The 27,966-nt window shown below is 43.8% G+C and overlaps 1 protein-coding gene across 4 annotated transcripts; it reads left to right on the top strand.

The window, feature by feature from the left end:
• Positions 1-27,959, top strand: ep300a (E1A binding protein p300 a). Of its 4 annotated transcripts, none has more exons than XM_044338534.1 (31): positions 1-592; positions 2,759-3,447; positions 4,923-5,102; positions 5,500-5,830; positions 6,536-6,649; positions 7,177-7,416; positions 7,771-7,873; positions 8,038-8,163; positions 8,474-8,591; positions 8,976-9,117; positions 9,629-9,703; positions 10,884-10,969; positions 11,453-11,605; positions 12,647-13,138; positions 13,944-14,352; positions 14,542-14,660; positions 15,604-15,667; positions 16,067-16,242; positions 17,042-17,130; positions 18,358-18,438; positions 18,835-18,891; positions 19,006-19,083; positions 19,211-19,278; positions 19,588-19,738; positions 20,025-20,171; positions 20,311-20,424; positions 20,761-20,926; positions 21,156-21,323; positions 21,552-21,713; positions 21,962-22,243; positions 22,400-27,959. In XM_044338534.1, exons 1-31 carry the CDS (start codon positions 499-501, stop codon positions 25,640-25,642), a joined length of 8,517 nt encoding a protein of 2,838 aa, XP_044194469.1. In that variant the 5' UTR covers positions 1-498; the 3' UTR covers positions 25,643-27,959. The 4 variants fall into 4 exon arrangements, with proteins under 4 accessions (XP_044194469.1, XP_044194467.1, XP_044194468.1 ...); XM_044338532.1 differs by having other exon boundaries at positions 18,328-18,438; XM_044338533.1 differs by having other exon boundaries at positions 6,536-6,655.
• The last annotated feature ends 7 nt before the right edge of the window (positions 27,960-27,966 follow it).

Below are 27,966 nucleotides of genomic sequence, written 5' to 3'. Positions count from 1 at the left end.
ATTTGCATCCCCTCATCCTCACCCGCTGCCACCAGCAGCTCCACCATCACTTCGCAGGCAAACAAGCCTTTTCTGCCCGACATTATCTTCATCCAGGCTCCGCTGGAAAGGAGGCTGAAATGACGGATGCAACCATGGGAGAGAGACACGGGGACAGTTTATTTACATCGGAGGAGGCTGTGTAAGTTTAGAGGGAAGCCGCAGCGTGTGTCTCCCTCTTTTTACTTTCACCGACCCCCTCCTCCTCCTCCGCTGGCAGAAATTTATAAAGAACAAAAAATCCGACGAGGGAGGGAGGGGGGTTGATATACGCCGAGGCTGAAATCGAGAGGCGAACCCAGGGAAAGAGGAGTAATTTGTACACGGGACTTTCCCCCTCTTAGTCCCCCAAAAGGAGGGGGAAAAGTCGCAATATTGGAAACGAAAAGGAATGAGCTTCTAAGGGCGTGAAAACGTCTGCAATTGTGGATACTTTATATATTTTTATTTCGAAAAAATATGGCCGAGAACGTTCTGGACTCTGGCCCGCCTTCAGCCAAGAGGCCTAAACTCTCCTCTCCGGCACTTTCCGCCTCCGCCAGCGATGGAAACGGTGAGTATTGTTTAACTATATCATTTGTTAAGGGTGTTATTCGTTAAGTTTGTCGTTTTTCGGCGGCTTCGGTGTACTTGAAAGAGGAAGAGGACGCGGGATTACTCTTCTGTTTTTGTCGTAGCTCGCTAACGTTAGCGCGCTAGTAGTGTCGGATACGTGCAGAGGAGCTAGCTCGCATGCTAACAGCCATTTTAGCCGGAGGTAGCTCGATTAGCCAACACTCGGCTAGCGCTAAGCTAGATAGCTGAATGCGGGTCTTCAATGGACGGTCCCGTGTCTTAATGGCTACTTTAGCCGGGCTGATGATAAGCTCAACACCAAGTTATGATAAAGTTTTAAATGTTTTACAGCTGTACCAAATTGGCAGTAAGTTACAGCCACTCCCAAGCAGGGATTTGAGTTTTGAAGGCTCCCAACGTATGAAACAATCTGTTGTTTTGCCCCATCATAACTCGGACCCTCTCCCAACTAACGTTAGCTACCGTTAATAGCGTTAACCAAAGCAGAGGTTGCCTTGTTGGGGAGCTAAATTTAGGCCCACGGCATGGGTCCGACTGATTGTTAAACTCAAATTGCCATTGTTGGTGTGTTTTTTGTGTGTGGATGGCGTATGGCAGCAGCTGGAATAGTGGCCTGAGAGCAAAACTGTGCAGCATGGACAGCGACATGTCCAGCCACTGCAATATATTAACCACCGAGTCAAGATAGCAAGCAAACACTCGTCCAAGCACGAAATGGTCATCCAGATTTCACCACTTAATCATTTTTTTACTCCGAACTGCTGCAATTTACGGCTGTCTACTCGGGAATAGGCTGTCAGTGTCAGTCAGCGTCTGTGGAAAGGGACTTTGATGGCGAAATCATTCAGACATTGCACACATGTTACGCTACCTTGCATGGCACATTTTGAAGATCGGTCCAGTGCTGTCAAGAAAACGAAATCTGCAAATTATTGCACTCAAATGTATTTCCCCTACGATCATTTGCGACGGTGTCATGCAGGTTGTTAATTGCAATAGTTAATTTGAGGGAAAAAAGCATATGTCGAGAAATTGGTACAAGTTCTTTGCATGCAAGTTACTTGTTTTTGTGCGTCTACCTTCAAAAAGCAGTTTGTAATTAAATTTAGCTGGTGACAAATGCAATTTGTTAATTTTTATATTTAGTTTGCTTAATGTTAGTTGGGCTGCAAGTACAGTTTACAGGTATTTTCGTTGTAGGCCAATCATTTAATATACACTATTAATCATGTAAAGACTGGTGAATCACCACTGCAAGCATCCTGAGCTGAAACTGATGTCTTGATAGTTTATTTAATCTAATATATAACCAGAAATCCAAAGTATTCGGTTTGTAGTCATATGAAACAAAAAAAAACAACTTCTCACATTTGTGATCTTTAATGAGCAAATGTATTGTAACTTGAAAAATTAGCTGAACAAATAATTGATGTATAGAAGCTGTTTGGTTGAGTTAGACACTATATGGTACCTATACTGTGTTAGAAAAAACAGTGATTTACAGAACAACATAAGTCGGGTCTAGATTAGATTCTGTACCTTGAGAAATTTGTGTGTGCTTTTTGGTCTTGATGTCCAGCTTAAAGATTCAGAAAGATACATGATGTCCATCTGTCTTGATTGCCTAAGTTGTGTGCTGTTGAACCCACTGTATACAAACTGACACACAAAGTATGCGTCTCGACTTGGCTCCATTTTGTGGCGTTATTTCTATTAAACAACCCATTTGTCACCATTTCTGTATAAACCTGTCTTTGCAACACTTTGAATCACTTCGCTGGTCAGGGATTATCTGTGTGAGCAGACCATGTGGGCGTGTGTGTTTGCATATATGTTTGTACATACTGCTTGACACACATACATAAGGTATGGACTTCAGTTAGTAGTATGGTGCTCATCTGTGTTGCGCTTAGTGGAATGTTATTTATTTCTGACAGGAGAAAATTGGTCATACACCTCTAAACAGCTTTTTATCAGTTTTTAACATCAAGCATGCAATTGATTTTCACTCTGTCATGTTAAAAAATGAAGGATTATACCAGCTTACATAGCTGTGGCCCATTTTGTCTTCCTCTAACCCTTTGCCTGTTTTTGTCTTGTTGTCTCCCCCTTTCCTAAACTGTGCATTTCTTTTCTATTTCAGATTTCGGCTCGCTGTTCGACTTGGAGCATGACCTCCCAGATGAGCTCATCAGCTCTAATGATCCAGGCCTTGTCAATGGTGGGGACCTCAACCAGTTGCACACCACCCTTGGAGGAGGCCCTACAGGCCTGGGTCCTGGAGGAGGCGGTGGAGGAGCAGGAGGAATGGGTCTTGGGCTTGGCCCTGGAGGAGGTCCTGGTGGTGTTGGCGGAGGCCAGGATGCAGTGGCCAAGCACAAACAGCTGTCTGAGCTCTTGCGTTCAGGGGCACCCACCTCGACCCAACCGGGACACCAAGGAGCTATGGGCAGCCCAGGAGGACCCAATGCCATGGGGCAACACTTGGCAAACATGAAGGCATCCCCTGGCCAGGGGCCTCAGCAGATGATGGGCCAGGGACAGCAGCAGCACCTCTCCCCCCAGCAGCAGGCCAACATGATGCAGCAGAATGCTGCGGCTGGAATGATGGGTGGCATGAATAGGGCCATGATGGGAGCGCAGCAGAAAGGAAATAATGGACAGCAGCAGCCAGGCATGATTGGGAGTCAGGTGATGAATGGCTCTCCCAGGATGGGTTTTGGGAATCAGGGGATGGGTGGCAACAGCAACCTGTTGGCTGAGACCCTACAGCAGCAGGGAGCTGGGGGCCAGGCTGGGATGAGAGGCCAGCAACCTGGAGCACTGAACAAGGTAGGAACTCCTTCATAGAATTTTTTTTCTTTTTTCAGTGGAAATAGTTTAACATTCCACAGGAAATATTTCACCCGTTTCTTTTAATTTGATGGACTTCAGTACAGGGAGCAAGAAGGCCATAATGCCAGCTGTGGTTGAAAATAAAAAACATGTTACACATGTAGTTACGTTGTTGTATTCAGCAGTAACTTGTGAGACTCAAATTATGTGGTAGTTAATGCTCAGGAACCTTTTATTACTACCCACTTAATTTTAAATTAGAAATGTTCATTAAGAACTCATTCTTATGTTGTTTACAGCATAAACTTTGTTCCTAACTTAGTTGAACTTAGGTATATAATTATGCGACATAATTTTTTTCATTGCATCACTAGTTTGCTGCTAAGACATAAACGACAGTTGATGGCAAATCGTTTTTAGCACATGATTGATGATTCATTATAACTGAAGAACGTGTGTGATCCTTTATTGTTTATGTGAACTGCAAAACCTGTTCACGAAATGAATGTTGCCGTTTTTAACATTTGCTACCCTACTGCAGGCTTTATTTTGGTTCTTTTGAAAGATGTGCTTTTTCCTCTATAGGACCACAAAATAGTGCTTTGGGTCCATGACTGTATCTATGTATTTTTACAACCACGAGAGATGCATAGTGGGCTTATGCTTGCAGTTCAAGTGGCAGAAAACTGTTGTGTTTGTGTGATTGGCACTCCCACAGGAGTGACAGTAAAAATGTTGCAGCAGCAGACTGCTGCTGCTGAATGAATGTGGTGGAGACACTGATGTTTGATTTAGCCGTTGAGATCAAAAGCAGTGAGAGGATTTCCAGGTCATGTTTGGGGAGCAGTAAAAGAAAAATGCAATGGAGGTTGTGAAGATGAATGAAGGAATTGGGGGGGAAAAGGAAAGAACAGTCTGCTCAGAAAAAGATGAACTATTCATAACAGATTGCTTTTACCCACACTGCTGGTCACTTAAGTTACAACTTGAGTCTATCTCAGTGCTTGTCTGTTTTAAGCGATTGATGTGTAAATCTAGGTTTGTGTAATTTTTAGGCAATTTTCTAATGATTCAATTAAACTTGATGCTGTAAATAACCTCTTTAATTGACTGAGAAGTACATTTTAGCCGTTTAGAAGTGGGTGACTTAATTGCTCTTGAGCAGTAGGAAGTGGAAAGTGGTTTAAAAACAGATGTGATTTTATGCTCTTTTGTTTTTTGGGGGGGTGAAAGCTTCCCCCTAACGTTACCTTCGATGGGGTTCACGGTGTATGTAAATCTCCACAGGACTTCCTCATTTAACAGCTAATGTTGAGATCATAGGAGACTCTGCAAAATCACGGTGGAATCTGTCAGAACTAGAAATACTGTCACATGTTCAGTTCAGATGCTGCCGCTGATAATTTAAGTGAAATGTGTTTGCAACTACATAGTTGAACGCCTTCTTGATGTTTTCTTATTTCTCCTCCTAGATGGGGATGATGGGCAACCCAGGGGTCCCTTTTGGAGGGCCATATGCAGGGCAAGGGAATCAAGGTCTTGGAGGCGCAGGGCTGGGCCCTCAGCTCCAGAACAAAGGTCCGATGGCCAACAGTCTGGCCCAGTTTAATGTGGACAAGAAGAACCAGCCAATGCAAGGAATGGCTGCCATGGTAAGGAATATATACTCCCTGAAGAAATGTTCACATGTCAGATGCAAGAAAATGTTGTACTCTATTAATCCTGGTCCCAAACTGGCAGACAACTCAAAATTATTCCCTTATGTCTCACCTCTTCCCACGAACCTCGCCTCCCACTGCACCACTGTTTTACTCCTCTGTATTCCATGTTTCCTTTCATTTGACCCAACCGTGACTATTTATTTTCAACTCTCCTCTTATTATTTATTCACCACCCCTTATCTATTCTTATTCTGCGCCTCCTCTCCTCTCCTCTCCTCTCATTACTCCCTGTTACCTTCTCCCTCACATTTCCTTATTTCCTGTTTATGTACTTCTCTTGTCTCATCCATGTCACATCTTCTTATTCCTCTCACTTCACTTACTGCAGGGCTCCCAGCAGTCACAGACAGGTGTGGGCGGTCCCTCTGGTGCACCTGTGGGAGGGGCCCCTGGGATGGTGCCCAGTGCTCAGGGAGGTCTGGTGGGTCCCGGTGCCCAGGTTTCTGCAGCATCTGCTGCAGCCGGAGCGCCACCCACAGCAGATCCTGAGAAGCGCAAACTCATCCAGCAGCAACTGGTACTCCTGCTTCATGCACACAAGTGCCAGCGGCGGGAGCAGGCCAATGGTGAAGTCCGGCAGTGCAACCTGCCCCACTGCCGCACTATGAAGAACGTCCTCAACCACATGACTCACTGCCAGGCTGGCAAGTCCTGTCAGGGTGAGTAGAAGGGATGCTACATGTGTCTGACAAGGACACGTGTTTCAACATTATTCAAGTGGTATCAATGATAACAGTAGGGTTAGAACTGGAGTTATCCTATCCTCACATTGTGAGACAAAAAGCATAATTTTTGTATCCTTTTAACAAATACTGTCTGTATATCCTCACTTTTACACAGCTTGTGTCTCTGTGCTATAGACCTTAACTGTCCTCCAAAAAACTATTAAACATAAAGCAGCCATATGGTTGTATCTGGTAACATGTTCCTTCACTGCAACGGACATGACAAGGGTACTTTATTCTGAAAGGAACTCTGGGTGCATTTTTACTTATATATAGAGTAGTTCTGTGTTGTGCAGATATCACTGTGCATGCTCTGGGATGCAGTCCAGAATTTACACTCCTTTGCTAGGTTGACGAGCTGAGAGAAATAATCCTCCTAATGAAGGTTTATGTCGCCCAATGAAACGGTATAGCTCTTAGGCACATGGCGCAGGAGGCATAAGCTTTATAAGGTTATGACTAAACAGAAATGTTTTTTTTTTTGATAAGAATGAAAATATAAAATAACACCAGCCTTAGGTTAACTTCCTAACAGTTTTCTGTGTCTTGTTGATTGACATTGACCTCACTTTGTTCTGCCTCTTTCCCCATCCTCTGTTTCCCCGCTCTTCCTGTCTGTCTCCCCTTTTTCATCCTCAGTTGCTCACTGTGCATCATCAAGGCAGATCATCTCCCATTGGAAGAACTGCACGCGACATGACTGTCCTGTCTGCCTGCCACTGAAGAATGCTGGGGACAAGAGGAACCCGCAGTGTGAGTGTCTGTATCTGACCAAACAACAATATTCTTATACATTCCTTTTGTTCACATTACACAAACTATCTTCATCCTTATTGTACACAGCAATTTCACTTGATCTGAAAGGTGATAACTTAAGTGGAATAACATAATGATGAATGATCATATTATGCCATTATTATACAAAATGTTTTAAATGAATGATTCCAAGCAAAGTATAATAAATAATAAAATGACATGTTTTGTTTTAAAATGTTTGAAGAGACACGAGTTTGCATACGTTTGCCATATGTTTAGATACATGTATCTAAAAAATATTTCTACTACGATTTGTGATGCTAAATTGTCTCCAAGTGTATACTTTCATTCTTAGCATGAATCTTCCTCAGTTTGAAAGGAACTTGAGAAAGTGTGATTTGCAGTATGGTTTTAGTGAGTTTTTCTTAATTATTTAGTCACAGGGTTTTCTCAAGCTTCAGCAAATTATACACTCTCAAACTGATCAGATGTGTTATCAACCACCTCCTCTTTTGTCCTCACAGCTCTACTGGCGGGGGCCGGCGCAGGTCTGGGCAGCTCTCTTGGGGCAGTCTCTGGTGGCCAACCAAGTGCTCCCAACCTCAACCCACCGAGCCAGATTGACCCGAGCTCCATAGAAAGAGCCTACGCAGCCTTGGGCCTCACCTACCAGGGAAACCAGATCCAGGCTCAGACTGCCCAGCCCAATATGCCCAACCAAGGCCTGCAAGGCCAGGCTGGCATGAGGCCTATGAACCCGATGGGTGAGTTAGCTTGCATGTTCACCTGCCTCCCTCTCCAGGTCTTTCAAGTAAAGAGATGTATTGTATTACACCCTGTTCCTGATAGATCTCAGAGCCCAGACAAGAATATTAAACTTTGAGTTTTAAGATTTGGAGAGTTATGTAGAGATGTAGATGTTTCTAGAAGTGTTTAAGCATTCACTTACTATCAGAAAGAACCCTGAAAAGTGCCTACTAAAAGTTGTCAGCTGTCATAGGGCTCCAGGCAAAAAAATAGTCCCGTAGACAGTCTGATTAACTCCTCAACAATAACTGCATTATTAGTAGTAGATGAACACAACTAATGCAAACATATAATGTCTTGTCCATGTGTAGGTGCGAATACTATGGGAGTCAATGGAGGTGTAGGTGCTCCATCTCAGAACCAAGCCAGCCTACTGCAGGACACCATGATGCACCTCAATGTGAACAGCCAAGGGTGAGGAGAAATGACGCACCATAATCAAAAGCATTTAACACCTTTTTAAGAGCTTTACATTTTTGTTAAATGAATTCTTCTCAATTCTACATCAGACCAAGGCCCACATCTATGTTTTTTAAAGAAGTTACTAATAAAACGATGCCTTCCCTCTCTCCTCTCAGTCTGATAAATGATGCTGGTGGGGTTGGCTCCATGCCCACAGCAGGCCCTCCCTCTGCCTCAGGCATGAGGAAAGGCTGGCATGAGGACATCACGCAGGACCTACGAAACCACTTGGTACACAAACTGTAAGTATTAACCGTGGAACATATACAGCCCCTTACACAGCCACTTTTATTAGCATTTGATCTCAGCTCTCTGACTTCATACCTTCCTGTTTTAAGTTGCTAATGTTTGGCTGTTTGACAAACATCTATCATTGCATATTACTACACATTTACATATGTAATACTTAAGAACTTTAATGCTACTGAGAGGAGTTAACAAATAATTATCATTATAACATATAACATATAATATTTAATAATATATAATTGATAATATTTTGAACCTCCTTCCCCATTTTCTCCTCTTTCTGCCCCCCCGTCTCACCCACAGTGTTCAGGCCATCTTTCCGACTCCAGATCCTGCTGCCCTAAAGGACCGTCGGATGGAGAACCTGGTGGCCTATGCCAGAAAAGTTGAAGGAGACATGTATGAGTCAGCCAACAGCAGAGTAAGTTTCTCTCTCTTTTAGCTCACGGCATTACTCAAAAAAAGGAGGGGGAATGCTGGGAATTTTGTCATTTTGCAGCTGTGTTGTACCCAGCTGCCAAGTTACTCAGTTAGTCATAGGTCGGTCTCAAACATGAAAAATTGTATAGCTTATGTGCTATTGCGGGATGTGGCTTGAAGTTTAATTGAAGTTTGTCACACCGAAAGTCTTGAGTCAGTTTGGTATCAATTTAACAAAAAAATAAGACAACAGGATCATGCACAGGACCTGTCGAGTTCTACAAAAAACTTTTTGTGGTTTTATAGCAGCAAGTATTTATTGTGTACTATTTTTCCTACTGCCCCTCTTACCCTTTTCTCTTATTCCTTTACCCTTTTTTGGCAGGCTGAGTACTATCACCTGCTAGCAGAGAAGATCTACAAGATCCAGAAGGAGCTGGAGGAGAAGAGGAGGACCCGGCTCCAGAAGCACAGTCTGGGCCTCGGGCCTGCCAGCATGGGTCAGCCTCCCACTGGACTGCCTCCAAGTGAGTGGACATGCAGCACATGTAGACTTGGATGAGATAATGTTGCACTGGGCTGCACGCATTCATGTGAATGATAATTTAATCCGACGGAATGTGACATTGTGACATTTTATTATTGTTTTGTATCTCTTACCTCATGCTTTTAGATTTAATGCACGACATGGTACGTGATTGCAGATTTGTCACTGCCGTATTATTTGTATCATATTTATATTATCTTGATGTCCTCTTTTTGCTGCATTTGGCACAGTTTTCTTAATCTAAATCTCATTCTTTGCTATGTTTCTTTTTCTAAGAAAAACACCTTCTCCAGATTTTTCACTGTTTATTTGGATCAAACTACCTTTTCAGGTGTCTCTGTGTCATCATTTGGTGTCTCTTGAACTCAAATGCCACTTATCTTTCCTGACCAAAAAAAGTTTTGTGCAAACCTCTTCACACATGCTTGTGAAGGACATTTCCACCTCTCTTCCCTCCTGATTTTCTTAATCTTCTGCCTCTGTTTTTACAGACGGTCCTCTCCCTGACACATCAATGGTGCGACCTGCTGGACCAAATCAGATGGTCAACAGGATGCAGGGCCCAGGTAAAGAGACACTTGGTACTGAAACCCAACATTTAAATTTACTAGTGCAGTGCCTGTTTAAAACATGCCTGTTCGGAACGGGCTGATTGCTTGGACACTGGTTTTCTTGCTTCAGTGTATAGGAAAATGAATACAGTTGATGTGAGGTGTGAATGAGTGTATACACCAACAACATGAAAGAAACTAACATTCTGTTATAGTCTACACAGATGTTGTAAATAATAAATATTCTAATAGTAAATAAATGTTCTTATTTCAAGTAAAATATGGGCTGCATTTAAATATAAAATACATAACAGAGCTTTTGGAAAAAATAAAAATAAAGTGGATCGATCATATTGGGCTCTTAGATGGTTTATTTTCTGTGCCGGATTTGAGTGGGTACGTTTGCTCAATAGATTTGTGCTTTGTCTCGTAGTGGCGCTTCACAATCGCCACAGTCTCAGAACATGAGACATACTAGTTTTGAACTGCCTGTGGGAAGAAGGAACATGTAGGAGTCTGTCCATTCTTGATTTAAAAGCTCTGTTTTTGCTATCTACCATTTCCTTTTTAGAGCATGCCGTGTGATTTCTCCGACTGCATTTATCTTGTCTCGTCTCTCCCTCTATCTCTGTGTATACTGTAAAGGCTAGAAAAGCTGCGCCGATTAAAACAGATATGCTCTGTCATACAATTTATCGGTTATTTCGCTAATCCAGACGAACTGCCTGTGGGAAGAATGAACATGTGAGAGTCTGTCCATTCTTGATTAAAAGCTCTGTTTATGCTGCACAGAACACTAATCGCTTGTTTATTCAAAATAAATTAATATTGGACATCACCTGTCCAAATTGTACCAAGTTCGACACTGCATGTCCTTGGGTCCCCAGCAATACACCCACCAAGTGTGAACTAGATAGAATGAGCAGTCCCCGAGATATGCAAAGGACATATATACAGACAGACAGAGTCCTTGCTTTATAGTTAGATCACTTTATGGTCAAATCAACACATTGTACCTGTTGTATCAGCTCAAATGTTAATCTACATAAAAGAGGTATTAGACTGGAAGCTTGTGATATTTCCTTGCTCTGGTGTTGACAGTATGTTGTGTTTAGGACACTTTTACAAAATATGTAGTGTAGTTTCTACATGAAATGTTATGTGTTGTATCATAACAGTCTCTGTGTTTTGTCAGGTATGAATCAGTTCAATCAGATGGGGATGCAGTCCATGGGCCAGAGATCCACGCCTCCTCTCCCCATGGGAACATCTGGCAACCAGGTCAGTACCGAATAAAGCGTTTGTCCCACTGTTTTGTTTTAAAGCCATGGTTCTGCCTTAGTTTCTTTAACTCAGAAGATTGTTTTTAATCCATGTAATTGGTTTTTGTTAATCCCCAGTGTCTAGAGGTTTCAAAAATTAGTTTTATGAAAGGACAAATTGTCACCTGTCTTAATGAGTCTTAATGTTTTTAAAATGACCAACCACATAATATTTATACAATTATTTACCAATATTTTGATGGTGCCTTGTGTTACTTACTACTTACTACTAATCTTTGCTGCTATTTTTTTTATCATTAACAACTTTATTAATAACATATCCATTAATGGTAGATACAACAGTACTAATATTTGAGAGGGCTTTATTCTTGCCTATCATGCTGTGTTTTGTTTGAACTAGCTTACAAAAACGCTATTTTAATCAAACTGCTTGGTAGAAACGTTTTGTAAGACCTTTGCCCATGCTCTCATACACCTCTAGATGGGAATGGTTGGACCCAGGATGGGGCAGCCAAATGTCAATCAGCTGCAGAACCAGTATCTGTCCCAGGGGCAGTTTCCTGGCTCAGGACCAGGGGTTGGAACAGCTCAACCTGGGATGGCCCAACCTGGAGCACAGGGAGGCATGGCACAGGTAAAGTGACCTGTAGTTGTGTGTCAAGAGATCCCCTGCTAGTAGATGTGTGTCAAGCTGCATGTTGCTCCAAGCTGGTCTTTACTAAAGAAAGACGTTAAAATTCGGAAGCACAAATTGCAGCTACAGTTATCTGTAGATGTTATTTTAGATGTCAGGTGTTGATAGAATTAATGAATAAAATCTGTTTAATCTCTTCATAAATTTGAGCTTGGTGGAAGGATTCAAAATTGGATTAAACTCTTCAGTCTTCTCTGTGGTTCTGTTTCCCAAAACAGAAAAAATTAACAAAAATGTGCTTGCTGTCTAATCTGATGCACCAGATGGTTTGTTATACAGAACCATCACAGAACCTTGGAAACTGTTTGGAAACGGACAGACACTTTAAAAAAAATACTTGGCAGGTGATTGTATAAAACGTCTGTTAATTACCATCTTACCTTGGAGGCAGCTAGATTTGTGAGATCACACAAGAATCCTCATAGGACGCTGATTGATCCAAACCACCAAGTGCATAATTTGAAGCCTGACAAGATGGATTCTCGCGTGATGTCGTGATCTCGCAAATCCAGCTGCCTTGCTGTCAGAGGTTTTTAAAAATAGCTATGGTAAAATGTTGTGTAAATGCCAGTGTCTGACCAACCAGGAACACTCTACACCCCAATAGTTCCTGGGCAATCTGACAGTATTACCAGGGACCCAGCAGGGGATTTATGGGGCAGGAGCTATGGCTTAGGAAACTAAATGTCAAAATGTAGAGTTCCTAAAAAATGTTCCTGGGTTCATCGAAAAGTTCTTCAATCAAAAATGGGTAGAATTGAACTGCTGAGGACTAAATAAACGGCTTCTTCTTCTTGGGCACTGTTGTTGTTATAAACCTTTAATGTCTAGATTTTCTTAAGTACATATTATTCAATTTGTATAAAGGATCTTAAGTGATCTCATGTCATACGTGTTTAATGTTTTTCTTGAATTATACTTTTCTATATACCTATGATTGTCACTCCTGTCCTTACCCTCATCCTTGTCTTTTATCCTCAGACGCAGATGGGCACTCCTCCCTCTCTCCCAGTTGCTAGTCCTCTAGCGCAGCCAGGTTCAGCCAGTGGTCCCAGCGGGGTCCCCTCCGTAGGGCCTATGGGTCCCCAGAGTGTGGGTGGCGGAGGTCCCAACTCAGCTGTTGGAGCCCCTGCTTCCTCAATGACTCCATCTAACACAAACCAGCAACCCAACTCCATCCCCCACCTGGGAGCCATGCGTGGCAGCTCGCCCTCCCCTGCTCACAGCCGGTCTCCTACCCCTCACCAGACACCCCCCAGACTAGCTGGGTCCCAGACCCCACAGCCACACACCCCTAATGCACCACAGCTGGCTCCACCTCCAGCCCCGCAGCAGAACCAACTTGGCCAGGGCCCCGGCTCCAACAAGCCCCTCCAACAGCCGCATATTGGGGCAGCTGGTTCCACCACTCCATCTCACCCTGGACTGGCCTCCAGCTCAACGCCACACAGTGCTCAACTGCCACGCACTCCGGTCAGTGTCCCATAACCGTAACTCGAGTCCTTAAAGGCAGACTATGTGGGATTTGTTGGTTACTGTTAGTTACTGTTTGTAAACACAACATTCCCCTCCTCCCCAGCTCAACGTCTCTCTCCTTTGCTCTCTGTTTCTGTATGCATGAGTGCGGGGCTGAGCTCCACACACACACACACACGCACACAGACAGAGGGGACAGCAGTCTTCTGCATAGCAGAGTCCTCAGCAGACATAATGAAAATGGACTTTACTTGAGTTGACTACAACTGCTCACTGCCATAAGCGCAACAAAATCCGGCAGTAAGGGAGACAATACGAGCAATTTATCAAGCAACTGTTGAACAGGCAGTACATTGGCGCTGTGTACACCATTTTCGTAGCTTCCTCTACATGTGCTTATGATCTGGCACCTGGTCACTATGTTTTTATACACTCTGCGCGCTGTTATTGGCTGGGGGCTACACACCCACTGCCCGAAGGTTGCAACCCAGAAGTGTCCCGAGCACAGCAAAATAATAAGAAAATACAGGCAGAGTAGATAAATACACCACTACACACTTCTAGTGGGTCATAAGTCATGATTGAGTGGGATAAATTTTTTTTTTGTATGAATCTACACATTGTTTTGTTGGAAAATCCTGCATAGTATGCATTTAAGGATTATTTTTGATTCCTTTTTTCATACATTGCCACAGTAATGATTAAACCATTCATCCTGTTCCCATGAATGCATCATTATCTCATCATTATCTCACGTTTCCTATTTCCATGCACCTGAGTTTGTTTCTTTCTCTGTCTCTAGTTGTCCCAAAAGGGATCATTCGCTGCAGACAGTCAGGCTCTGACTCCAGCCTCTGTCAGCAGCTTGGACACTTCCTCCCAGCAGCCGCAGTCAAACACCTCAGCCGCCAACCTCGACTCCAAGATGGAGGTCAAGCAGCAGGATGAGGACGATGAAAGTGACGCCGGCAGCTGCTCCAAAGGAGGGAAGCTCAGCAACCTCAAAACGGAAGAAAAACCTGTGAAATCAGAGCTGAAAAAGGAGGAGTGTTCCGGAGAGGGAGGTAAAGGAGTTCCCATGGATACATCAACAACAACGCCGACGTCGGGCGTGAAGACGGAAGACAGGAAACCAGAGGTGAAGAAGGAGGTAAAAGAAGAAGAGGAGACGTCAGATGCGGTTGTTCCACAAGCTCCAGTAAAAAAGAAGAGTAAGGAGAACTTTAGTTTTTACCAGAAAACTTGAACTTCTGATCTTATGTATGCCTTTTTTAAACATCTCACTGTGTATTGTTATTGATCCAAATTGAGGCTTTTTATCATGGAATCCAAAGGGTTAATTTAAGCAGAGTAAAATTAACCATTTTTTATCACTCCTTCATCTCTTACTCTCTTCCCAGTCTTCAAGCCGGAGGAGCTTCGTCAGGCCCTGATGCCCACTCTGGAGTCTCTCTACAGACAAGACCCAGAGTCTCTGCCCTTCAGAATGCCCGTTGACCCACAACTGCTGTGCATACCTGTACGTATCCCTGCTGAGGTTGAGGACTATCTGTTCCTATGCCTTGTATAAACCACAGTGCCCCTTGTTATGCCTCCGCGATGGTGACAGCAGCAGCCAGAGCATTATGTTTTTGGGTTATCTGTCTCAGGAACGCCTCAAGGGAATTTCTTCAAATTCGGCACAAACGATGCCGATGATTTAGGTGGTCAAAGGTCAAGGTCACTGTGACCTCACAAAACTGAAGAATTCATATGCTAATTATGACAAAGTTTCACACAAATGTAATAGGATGAAGTGATGACATTTTATATCCAAAAGGTCAAAGGTCAACTTCACTATGAGATCATCATGTTCAGCAAAAACACTTTTCTGGCCGTTATTCAACACCACAACTCAGGAACAGAAGGGCAGATTGTGACCATATTTCACATTTGATCAGATAGTGAATAGATGACACTAATCTCGGTTGCCCACCTTGAAACTGTGGTGATTGTATAGATCTTGTGCTGCCTTGTTGAAGATGAGTGTGAAGCATCCAAGTTTTAAAATTAGTAGCTTCTTTGCAGCATCATCCATATCTGAAGCATCGTCTACTGTCAACAACTGTCTACAACTTTGTGTTCTATCAGAATCAGCTTTATTGGCAGCATGTGAACACATACAAGAAAAATACACTTAATATCTTTTTATTAGTCTTCACTACAAATATAATATGAATCTGGACAGATATGGATGTAAACTGTAACTTGACTGTTTTAAGGAGGCATACAACCGCGAGGAGGTTTTTCTAGTGTAGTATTTGACATGTCTATGTGTGTATTCTTTTCCCCACGTAGTAGTAACTGCCACAATCTATACATCTTTTTTGTAGTTCCCTCAGTTTGTGTGAACTGAGCAGCTTGTCTTGCTTTACTTGATTTAAACTGCTCAACTCTAATACATACTCATTGTGATGTTTCAGGACTACTTTGACATTGTGAAGAACCCCATGGACTTATCTACTATCAAGCGAAAGCTAGACACAGGTTAGTATTTGCTGCTTCATGCTAAAAGGTTTTGTAATTCCTGAGAAACTCAACAGGCTTCGTTAAACTGTCCTTTGCTTCTTTCCAAGATGAATCAAAATAAGTGTAGATGTGGTGAAGCTATTATTTGTGCACTTTGTGGACCCCAGGAAGAGCGGTTGGTTGTTGCTAATGGGGATATACAGAAATGCAATAAATAAATAAATGACAGCATAAAGGAGAGTACACTGTTTGTATTTTTATTTAACATTAATTTTGGTTTTTACTCAGGGTAGGAAATGAACAATAATCTCTACAAGCGAGTCCTGACTTTCTTGCTGCTTTTATAGGAGATTCTCCAATTAGACCCAGGAGAGTCCTTCTCTTTCCATCATCTCATGCTTTGTGTTTTGGTTGTAGGTCAGTACCAGGATCCATGGCAGTACGTGGATGACATCTGGCTGATGTTCAACAACGCCTGGCTGTACAATCGAAAAACATCCCGAGTCTACAAGTACTGCTCCAAACTGGCTGAGGTCTTTGAACAGGAGATCGACCCTGTCATGCAGGGCCTGGGCTACTGTTGCGGCAGGAAGGTGAGATATAATGCTCGATGGATAGATATGGAAATCTCTTGGTGTGGGGTGATGTTTAAGTTGAGATGCTGAAACATAAGAAGTCAATGTAAATCTTAACTTGATAAAGTAACAGGCTGCACCGATACATACAAAACATGTTCTTAGTACTGTTTGACCTGTGACTCGTATCAACAGGTGAACGGAGCCTTCCAGCGAAACGCAGAGTTTAACTGGGTGTAAAAAATAATAACAGTTTGACATTTTCATTGAACTGAGAATATGTCTCGATAAGGTGGTGCGTATAAATGTTTTGAGTATGTAGATGCAGAATTTACCTCCCCTCACTCACATCTGAAAATGGAAGCAGCGAAGTGGGTTCATAGCTAAATTTGGCCTTGGACACACCACCGCCATATCACATTTCAGATCTCATTAGACTCTGCTATTTTTGGTTTTGCAGGCAAACAAAACTGATTGGCCCTTATCCTGAGAGGCTGGCTAAAGGGTTGACTTCTGACAATGAGACTTTAGCTGTAATTATTTTTCACAACATTAAGCCGATCAGAAATGACTTCACTCAGCTCTTCAGGGAGATAAAATGATATATAATATAATCATATTATCATAATGTGAGTCCACTGAAAGTCTTGTTGGGGAAACCATGTTAATATTTCACTTAAAGGTCACTTTAATCCTATCATATGGAGTAGCAGTTAGTGTAAACTAGTATTGATTAGCAGAGGTGGGTTTGTCTAAAGTTACTATTGTTGACGATGATTAATGTTTTTCATCCTGTTTGTTTGCTTCTGGCCATCAGCTGGAGTTCTCTCCTCAGACACTGTGCTGCTATGGAAAGCAGCTGTGCACTATTCCCCGAGACGCTGCTTACTTCAGCTACCAGAACAGGTATGGAGGGAGGGAAAACTCCCATGTAATGCAGGGTGGAGGGAGGACTACATGAATGGATGGGTTAGTAAAAAGCAGAAGGGATTATAGTAGAGATTCATTGAAAAAGATTGAAACCGGTTGCATTTTGAAAAAGTAAAAGTTGACTTGTACCCTGTCAAAGAATAATGAGGTAGAAACCAAGTGTTCATCTGATTAATTTTGTTTCCCTAAACGCTTCCCTTCACTTCATGTTCTCCCCTTTTTTTTTAATACCTTCATATGGTGCCTAATGCACTGGCATTTTAACAGTTGGTCCTCTCTTATCACATTCCTGCAGTTGTTCATAGTTTCATTGAATAAATCTATAATCAACACAGAAGGTGTTGGTGTCAGACAAACCAAAGACAACGTCTTGTTTCTCTGGTGCTGTTTGCGGTTTTGCATAAAATCTTCTTTTGGGCTTGAAGACGCAGCAACAATGCTAAAATTTAAAGTTTTGTTGCTGCTGTTCCAACATCCTGACCCGTGCCTCATACACCTGTAAAGTCCACACCACTATTTTTTTTTTTTTTGTCTCTACCTGTCTTCAGTCTTGCTACTCACCCATGAAAACCGTACTGGAATGTGAAAAGACCGACTTTAAAATGAACTGTTGGAATGAACAAACAGCTGAGCAGTTGTCTGTGCTTACTTGTTCACATTTGTTCAGTGTGTGTATTATGTCTTGTGTTATAACTTCCTATTCCAGTTCCCTTCTCCCATTTAGTTCCTGTCGATTCTGCTCCTGCTCTGTTAGCTGTGATGGTGATTGTTGTTGCCCATCCTCTCATGTCCAAATTGCTAATCTGTGCTTTGCCTCGGCTCTCTGCTGTGTGTTGTCTTGGATGTTTGTCTCGTCTTGTTCCTGGTCTATATGACTTGTCTGTCCTCCCTTCCAATGGCTGTGATATCCGCATTGGCTTGCTTTTGCCTTGACCAACCATGCACCTCCAAAACCATTCCCCATCCCCCATCTCCCCTGACCCCGCCACCCCTACCCCCACCCCCTCCAAACTCATGACTGGCTGTTTGCGTGACGACTTCCTGCTGTCCCGCGCTCCTACTTCCTGCTTGCCCTGCTTGTGGCACCCTGCCTTGCCCATGTCCTGTACCACTTGGTGACTGCCCTCCCGTGCGCTGTCTGTGATTGACTGTGCTGTGGGCGGAACGGTGTAGTTCACCAAAATTTGGGCTTCTTGCTAACAGGTACCACTATTGCGAGAAGTGTTTCAACGAGATCCAGGGAGAGACTGTTTCCCTGGGCGACGACCCCACCCAGCCACAGACGTAAGTATTTCTAATAAATTATGAGCATGTGAAGTATTTGTATAGAAAATAAGTTTGGTTATTTCCCAGTCTTGAAGTGTTTTTGAATTTGGCCAAAAATCTGAAGACATGTTGGAAAAAGTTGCTCCATCTCAGTATGATTATAGTACACGTTTTCAGAATCATCATTATATTATATGGCTTAATATTATGAATCAATAAAGGTGATAATTGTCAATGGTACTGCCACTGCAAAATATTTTTGATTATAAACTAACAGTCTGTAAAGTTTTGGAACTGTAAATGAGAAACTGTATAAGATCCTTTGATACATTTGAACCAGTTTTGCTTGTGCGTTGACAGTTTCCTCTTGTTATTCTACATATTGTCACACTACCTTTTTAAAATTCCTTTCAGATCCATTAACAAAGATCAGTTTGAGAAGAAGAAGAATGACACACTGGATCCCGAACTGTAAGTTGACCACTCAAATGTTTCAAATATCTTAGCATGGGGTAACAAGATGAAACCAAATTGGTTCTAAAGACCAAAGTGTATAATTTGTATCTCAATCCCTCTTTACTTCAGGCTTGTTGAATGTATGGACTGTGGGCGCAGGATGCACCAAATTTGCGTCTTGCACAATGACACAATCTGGCCATCGGGGTGAGTCGCTATTTTTTATTTCCAGTTCTCAAAGATAATGTGAAAGTCCTGATGTCATTCGCTAAATATATTTTTTATTTAATTAAACTGAATTTACTTCTTTTTTTTTCTATTTGCTGTATCTCAGTTTTGTATGTGATGGCTGTTTAAAGAAGACCAATAAGACAAGGAAAGAGAACAAGTATTGTGCCAAAAGTAAGTGGTAATATGTTCCACTCCTTTCTGCTTCAACTACACCCATACACACACACACACACACACACACACACACACACACACACACAGAGCACAAACTTCTCCATTTTGCTGAAACATACAGTTTGTGTCTGGATTTTCTACCTTAACAGTGTGAGCCAGTTGCACCTGGAGTTTCATGAGAAAACTTAAATTTGATAGATGTGTAATAAACAGGTTACTTATAGCTTCAAGTCATTTTTCTCCCTGCTGTTTTTATCAGCTGTTAACTAAACGTAAAAATGCTTTGCCTGGCTCTCTCCCGCACAGGGTTGCCCCAGACAAAGTTGGGCTGTTACCTAGAGTCGAGGGTGAATGACTTCCTGAAGCGCCAGAACCACCCGGAGTCTGGAGAGGTCTCCATTCGTGTGGTGCACGTCTCTGACAAAGTGGTGGAGGTTAAACCAGGCATGAAGTCCAGGTATGGGAAGTAGAAACAGTCAGACTTCAACACAAACTGATCTTTCTCTCTAGCTTTTGGCTTGTAGAAATTACTTGCAAATGCCAAAATCTCAGGGGAAAAGCAAGAAGACACACAACTGAATATTTTCTGGTACAGTTTAAATAGTGGCTTCTCATATCTAGTGAAGAATCTGTTCATGTAAAAAGTAAATATTTTATTAACACTGTTATTTTTTCTGTTTCTCGGTTTTATTGTTGGTAAGTTTGTATAAGTTTCTAAGTTTCACTCATGTTTTTGTCTCCAGATTTGTGGACAGCGGAGAGATGTCAGAGTCTTTCCCCTACAGGACAAAAGCCCTTTTTGCATTTGAAGACATTGACGGAGCAGACGTCTGCTTCTTTGGTATGCATGTTCAAGAGTACGGGTCCGACTGTCCTCAGCCCAACCAGAGGTAAGTACATGTTAAACAATATTTTACATAGTACTTTTCTTTTTTTGTCTACTTGAAAATGGAATGAAAGAACAAATAAATTCAATTTCAGTTGTTTTTGACATTTACATTGAATTTCACTCCTCTTTCACCCACTCAGGCGAGTATATATCTCCTACCTGGACAGTGTGCACTTTTTTCGGCCTCGCAGTCTAAGAACAGCAGTTTACCATGAAATCCTCATTGGCTACTTGGAGTATGTCAAGAAGTTAGGGTAAGTGCTGCTGCTCACATAAAGCATATCGTTTTGGTCATGTGTAACTGAATGCCTATGCAAAATGTATCTTTTGAAATAGTTTTTATATTATTGATTTAAGCTTGATTTTTAGTTACATTGACACGGCATAATCAGCATTGTGGATAAGGAACTGAACATGGTCTCATTTATTGGAAAAAAAAACAGGAGGTATGAACATAGAGAAAATGACATGAAGCACAATCAAAGACGGTTTGCCAACCCTTGTTTTGACGTGTTCCATCACAACGCTCAGTTTGCCTGGTCTGTTAGCATCATGCTCACTTTGTGTGATCTCTTGTGTTTACTCCTCAGCTACACCACCGGCCACATCTGGGCCTGTCCACCTAGTGAAGGGGACGACTACATCTTCCACTGTCACCCTGCAGATCAGAAGATCCCAAAGCCCAAACGCCTCCAGGAGTGGTACAAGAAGATGTTGGACAAAGCCGTGGCAGAGCGGATAGTGCACGACTACAAGGTAGAAAGGCCACATTTAACTTAATTCTTTTATTTATGTTGTGATTTATGAATTATGGTAATTTATGAGAATCAGGATTTGAGGTAAAGAACGTCCTTTTACAAGCATACTTCTCCAACCTCGAGTCTCTATTTTTTCACAACATCAATGTACATATTTGCTAGTAATGACTGATTCTGATCATATTTATGCAAAACTAAATAACTTTATCTTCAATTTACTCCAAAAGGATATCTTCAAGCAAGCGACAGAGGATCGTTTGACCAGTGCCAAGGAGTTGCCTTACTTTGAGGGCGACTTTTGGCCCAACGTGCTGGAGGAGAGTATCAAAGAGCTGGAGCAGGAGGAGGAGGAGAGGAAAAGGGAGGAGAACAGCACTTCGAATGAGAGTATTGATGTAAGAACCATGTGATCTAATGATATGTAGAGTCTATATACAAGACCAGTCAAAGGTTTGGACACACCTTCCCATTCATTCCCTTTAAGTGTGTCCAAACTTCTGACTGTATATATTTTGTTGTGATGGAGAGGGATAAAAAGTGTCAGTATCATGAAGAGAAGTTTCTGCTTGATGCGTAAACACATGAGCTTGTTGATTAAATTTTTTACCTTACTTTTTGTGCAGGACACGAAAGGTGACAGTAAAAATGCAAAGAAGAAGAACAACAAGAAGACGAGTAAGAACAAGAGCAGTCTGAGCAGAGCCAATAAGAAGAAGCCAGGGATGCCCAACGTCTCCAACGACCTTTCACAGAAACTTTATGCCACTATGGAAAAACACAAAGAGGTATAAGAAAAATAAGTATATCACTCTCACATGATTTATTGAAGTGAGTGGACTGAAGTAACACCTTCTCAAACTAGCTGATTTCTGCCTTGCAGCTACTATTGTTGGCAGATTGATAAAAGAGGATCATGTGAATGGGCTTCCTGTTTTTTCCCCGTTTTTAAAATAAAGCAACCACCATTCCTCTACCCATCAAGCTACATGGCCTCATTTCACCTCTCCCTCATCTGTTCTTTCTCCTGTCCTAGGTGTTCTTTGTGATCCGGCTGATCGCAGCCCCCATGGCAAATGCCTTGCCCCCTATTGTAGACCTGGATCCCCTTATGGCATGTGATCTCATGGATGGCCGTGATGCTTTCCTGACATTGGCCCGGGACAAACACCTGGAGTTCAGCTCACTGAGGAGGTCCAAGTGGAGCTCCATGTGCATGCTGGTGGAGTTGCATAACCAAAGCCAGGACCGTTTCGTCTACACATGCAATCTGTGCAAGCACCACGTGGAGACTCGCTTCCACTGTACCGTCTGTGAGGTGAGTTGGGGAAGGGAGGTTGTTTTGGAGGGTTTGATTTGTGGTAACAGGTATTGACAAAAGATGATATGTAGGTTGCAGGAGTTATTATACTCTAAAACTTACCATTTATCACTTCTAAACATTTTTAACTGCCATTCATGTCATCCCTCACAGGATTACGACCTCTGCATCACATGTTACAACACTAAGGGGCATGAGCACAAGATGGAGAAGTTAGGTCTCGGTTTGGATGATGAGAGCAGCAACCAGACTGCCGCTACCACTCAGAGCCCTGGAGACTCTCGTCGCCTCAGCATCCAGCGCTGCATTCAGTCCTTGGTCCATGCCTGCCAGTGTCGAAACGCAAACTGCTCTCTGCCGTCCTGCCAGAAGATGAAACGTGTCGTTCAGCACACAAAAGGCTGCAAGAGAAAAACCAATGGTGGCTGCCCCATCTGCAAGCAGCTTATCGCGTTGTGTTGCTACCATGCTAAGCACTGTCAGGAGAACAAGTGCCCAGTCCCATTCTGTCTGAACATCAAGCACAAGCTCCGACAGCAGCAGCTGCAGCACAGGCTCCAGCAAGCCCAGATGCTAAGAAGGAGGATGGCCAGCATGCAGAGAGCGGGCCAGCCTGCTCCTGGAGGAACTCCTGGGGGCAATGGCCTACCCTCTCCAGGAGCTAACAATGGAGCAACTGGTCCTGGTACACCTACATCTGTAGGCACGCAGCCTCCTACCCCACAGACACCCACCCAGGGGAACATGCCCGCTCTCCCTCAGCAGCAGGCAGTTGGGATGGGTGGAATGGGAGGAATGGGAACTCCGGGACAGCAACAGCAGGTCCAGCAGCAAGGTGGTACCATGCCTCCTCAACATCATCTACATCATCAATACCCGCCAATGGGTGGAGGAGGTGGAGGGGGGATGATGAACTCTCCCCAGCAGCAGATGGTGTCTCAACTCCAGCAGCAGCCTCCAAATGTCCCACAACTCCAGCAGCAGCAGCAACACCCTGGTGGTTTGCCTCCGTACAACCCCAGACCACCAGGAGCCTCTCCTCTCCACCAGTCCTTGGGAAAACCTGGACTGGGCCCAGCCACCCCACCCCAACAGCAGCAACAACCCAACCAGGGCCAGGGGTCCATGCCTGTACAAGGCCCGCAGCAAGGGCCCCCTCTGGCTGCTGTAGAGACAGCCCTAAAAATCCAGCGCCTCGCAGAGTCCCAGAGACAGATGGCTCAGGTCCAGGCCCAAGCCCAAATCCGTGGCTTGGGACAGGGGGGCATGATACCCCCACATCCTCAACATCAGAACACCCAGGCCCAGATGGGCATGCCCCACATTGGGGCCCAGGGCATGCCCCCCCAGGCTCAGGGAGTTGTAGGCAGGACTATGTTAGACCCACAGCAACAGGGAATGCTCGCAGGGATGCAGCAAGGTGGTCCTCAATCTCAGTTGCCGCCTCAAGTTCAGCAGCAGCTCCAGCAAGTACAGCAAGGAGGTGGTGGACAACTTCAGCCAACAAACCAGCAGTGGGGTGCTGGGGGACCAGCCATGAACCCACAGCAAAGGGCAGGCATGATGAGTCACATGGCACCACAGCAGCAGCCAGCAGTTGCCCAGCAACAGCAGCAGCCAATGAATCAGCAACAACCACAACCAGGAAACCGTGGGCTAATGCAGGTAATGGGTGTATCAGGAGGGGCAGCAGGGGCACCTGCTTCTATAGCAGGTGGATCAGGAAACCTACCCCAGGCAGCGCTACAGGATCTCCTACGAACATTGCGCTCCCCAAGCTCACCCCTTCAACAGCAGCAAGTCCTCAACATCCTGCGTTCCAACCCAACCCTTATGGCTGCTTTCATCAGACAGAGAGCAGCCAGGTATCAGGGTGGTCCTGGAGGACCAGGAGGGCCTCCACAAGGGGGCCCTGGAGGTGTGAGGTTCCAGGGGGCTGCTGGAGGGCTGCCTGGTGTGGGAGGGCCTGGGGCTAACCAGTTGGCCAACATGGATGGACAGCAGCAGGTTAATGTGAACCAGGCAGGCCAGCCAGGAATGAATATGGCTCAGGGTGGAGCAGGGGGAGGGAATATGCCCACCATGGCTCAGATTCAGCAGTTACAACAGCAGCAGCAGCAACAACAACAACAACAGCGCCCAATGTTGCCTGGAAACCTACAGCAACAGCAAATGGCTGCGTTGCAGCAGCAGCAGCAGCAACAACATGGAGCAATGCAAGCAGGGCAACAAGGCAACATGTCCAATATGAACCCACAGTTCAGAGAGCTGTTGATGAGAAGACACCTGCAGCAGCAGCAGCAACAACAACAACAGCAACAGCAGCAGCAGCAGCAGCAGCAGATTGGTAACCACGGGCAGTTCCAGCAGCCTCAAGGACTCCAACAGCAGCAAGGTCAGCAAGGCTTCATGCAGCCTGGCCAGGGACAGCCAGGAGTACCCCCCTCTTCCCAACCCCAGCCTGGGGGTGGAGGAGTAGGGGTTCCCCAGCAGCAGCAAGGAGGGCCACAGGGTGGGCCAGGACAGATAGGCCAGCAGCAGGGCTACTCAGGAACTGTGTCTCAAGTAGCTGCAGCTCTCCAGCAAAGGCTCCAGCACCAGATCCAGATGCAGCAGCAGCAACAGCAGCAGCAGCAAAATTCAATGGGTGGGCTTCAAGGACAAGATGGAGGGCCAGGCGGGGGTGCTGGAGGACCAGGAGGACCTTCGCTCCAGCCTGGACAAGGCGGACCAGGACAGGGGCAACAACAGCAAGGTGTAGTTGGCGGAGGTGGTGGTGGGCCCCCACTCCCACAGACGTCCCAAGGCATGCTTCACCAGAACATCCACCAGAGGCTCCTGCAGCAGCAGCATCTTGGTGGAGGTTCTCCAGCCCAGCACAGCAGTCCTATGAGTCCCCAACAGCAGATGGCTCAGTCCCCCCACCCCCATCTCCAAGGACAAGGAGGACTTGGTCCAGCAGGGTCGCTCAGCAGTCAGGTCAGGTCACCTCAGCCCTCGCCAAGACCACAGTCGCAGCCTCCGCACTCCAGCCCGTCCCCACGCATGCAGCCCTCCTCCCAACCTCAGCCCTCACCTCATCGCATATCCCCACAGACCCAGACTGGCTCCCCTCACCCGGGCCACATAGGCCAGCATCACCCCAGTATGGCGCCGCCCCAACCTCCACAACCCCAGCAGCAGCCGTTATCTCAGCAGCAGCCAGGTAGTTCTGTAGATCCCGGTCAGTTCAGCTCAGACCAGAACTCCATCATGTCCCAGCTGAGCGGGATGACAGGGATGCACGGTGGGCAGGGGGGGCCGTCGGACATGTTGGGTGGGAATAACAACAACAGCAGCAACAACAACCAGGAGCTGGGAACGAACATTAACCACAACAGTTTAGACCTTATGTAGCCTTGACTCCATACAGTCTTTCTGTCTTGATGCTCTGATCAGTCGCCCCAAATGACAAACTGCCATGAAAGGAGAGTGAGGCGGGACTACAGCTTTGGGGTTTTAGAAGTTTTTATTTTTTATTTAAATATTTTTGTGATGTATAAATAAGAACTGAAGCTTCCTTCCTATGGGAGATGCAACATAAATCTTAGAAGTCAATAAATGAATAAATTAAAACAATGGTAAGTTATTGCTGTTAATATATATCTATATATTTTTGCCAATTGTGTACAAAAAGGTGGAAGGGCAATGTTTCAGGTTGAAGATGTTTCTTCCTTAGTCTATGACAATATTTTTGGGGACTGAAAATTTTGCCTTTTTATCAATATTTTTAAGATTTTAAATGTGGCTAAAAATTAAAGTGAGTTGACACGATGTACCTTTTTTTTATTTTGTTTTTTCTCCTGAAATACCCAGTCATGATTGTATCTATTTTGCAGAGAATAAGTATATTTTATTTCTGAATTATTATAATTTTTTTTTTTCCCTCAATGGATCATAAAACAAGCATCAACATATCTTCCGTTACAGGAGTCGTCTTCTGGACCGTTTTACGCAGCAATGTACATTGTATGGCGACTGCAAAAATTCACGTATATATATAGAATATTTTACTTTCATTTGGTGGGCGGGAAGGTGCGTTTTTATTTTTTGGACAGGCTTTATAGGTTTGAATTAAACCTTAACAGTGTTTGGGGGGTGGTCGAGATCGACAGCGGGTTTGGTCGTATTCTTTTCTGCAAACAACGGCCAGATCCGCAGAACAGATAGAAGTCCTTGCACCCACGGGCCACCTCTCCACCCTCCATCTCCACTTATCCTATGAATGTGCACACCTTCCTTACCCCGAAACCCCCCCACCCCTACCCCAAAACTGGAGGGATGAACTGTCAATGCCTGATCGTCCGGCTGTCAGCGGCATGTGCCCCTGTTTCAAGCTGGCCGATGTTAAAACGTTGCGCGTGTACATATATTACAACTTTGTTAATGAACTGTGATATGGAGAAGAGGTCGATGAAGTTGTCATGTTTTTGGGCTGCAGAGGTTTAAGAAAGTCCTGCCTGTGTCCTCAACCCCAACGGTTTCCCCTTTCACTAGTCTTTTTTTTTTCTCTCTCTCCCCCCTTTGTTCCTCATCCTCATGACTGCCTCTCAGCCACAAGGTTTAATTCAATGTTAGTACTGTACAAAGTAAGAAATGGTGGACTTAGATACTGTTTTTTTTGTAATGAAAGTGAAAGATGTAAAAAGAACTGTACATACTTTAAAACCTTATGAGCAGAGAGAAATTATTTTCTGCTGCTTGTTTCCCCTCTTGTTTGATTGGATATTTGCTGTATCTGTAAAAACTACAAAAGTACTCCTGAGCTACTGTACAGTATTGAGATATTTTCTAAAAGGTACAGTATGAGGTGTAGTAGGTCACAAGCACCAATGCGCCTTTTTCTGTGTATTTTTGACAAGGTTTTAGGGAGGGAGGGGTTATTGCAACAAGTCACACACCTGAACAATCTCAAAACTTAAGACGTTGAAAGCCGCACAAAGTTAAAGCCGAGGCAGGGGTTGATTAGAGGTGTGATGTGAAAGAATTTAAATTTGGTCATTTAGCTTTTTATGGAGAGGACTGAAGACAATATTCACATGCTCACTATTTTTCTCAAAAGGTTGGGCTTGCTGGGTATGGGGAGGGAACGCATCAGAACCAGGTGGCAATATATCTTGAGACTTATTTTATAAGAAAAAACAAGGAAAAACTGTCTTTTATATATAGATATATTATTTAATTTTATTTTTTGGAAATAAAACTTGAAGCTACAGGAATTATTAGATAAAACATGTTTTGTTTTGTATTAAAGATGTTATGGTGATGCAAAAAGACACTGCAGACAGTCATTCAGTTTGCCCCGGGGAGGCCGTGGAGTATATTATACCATCCTTTTTGAAGAAATGTTTCATGTACATGAATATAGATGTAAACATACTGAGTCACTGTACAAACTGATGGCAACTGAACAAATAGTTTTGTTTTTATCATTTCTTCTCCTAAAAAGAGACTGGAAATAAGACTATTTAAATATTTGTTTAGTATTCAAATGGAATCTTTGACCACTTTTTCGTTCCTCTTGTTAACAATTTTGGTGCTTGCTGAGAGAAAGCAAAAATAACTGTTGCTCCATTTTCATTAGTTTCTTTTTTTAAGTTATTTTGGTGGTCTGATTGTTTTTTGCCAATAAATTAATTGTACAATAAAGTATGTTTGTACCATTGGAAAAATACTTGATT

Source organism: Thunnus albacares, chromosome 20 (genome assembly GCF_914725855.1).
Source record: "Thunnus albacares chromosome 20, fThuAlb1.1, whole genome shotgun sequence".
Classification (NCBI taxonomy): Eukaryota; Metazoa; Chordata; class Actinopteri; order Scombriformes; family Scombridae; genus Thunnus; species Thunnus albacares.
This window is presented reverse-complemented; position numbering and strand designations above follow the sequence as displayed.

Coding starts and splice junctions, on each gene's coding strand:
- ep300a (XM_044338531.1), top strand. CDS start 499: ATGGCCGAGAACGTTCTGGACTCTGGCCCGCCTTCAGCCAAGAGGCCT. Junction 7,874..8,037: donor CTCAATGTGAACAGCCAAGG/GTGAGGAGAAAT, acceptor CTCTCCTCTCAG/TCTGATAAATGATGCTGGTG. Junction 18,439..18,834: donor GACCCCACCCAGCCACAGAC/GTAAGTATTTCT, acceptor AATTCCTTTCAG/ATCCATTAACAAAGATCAGT.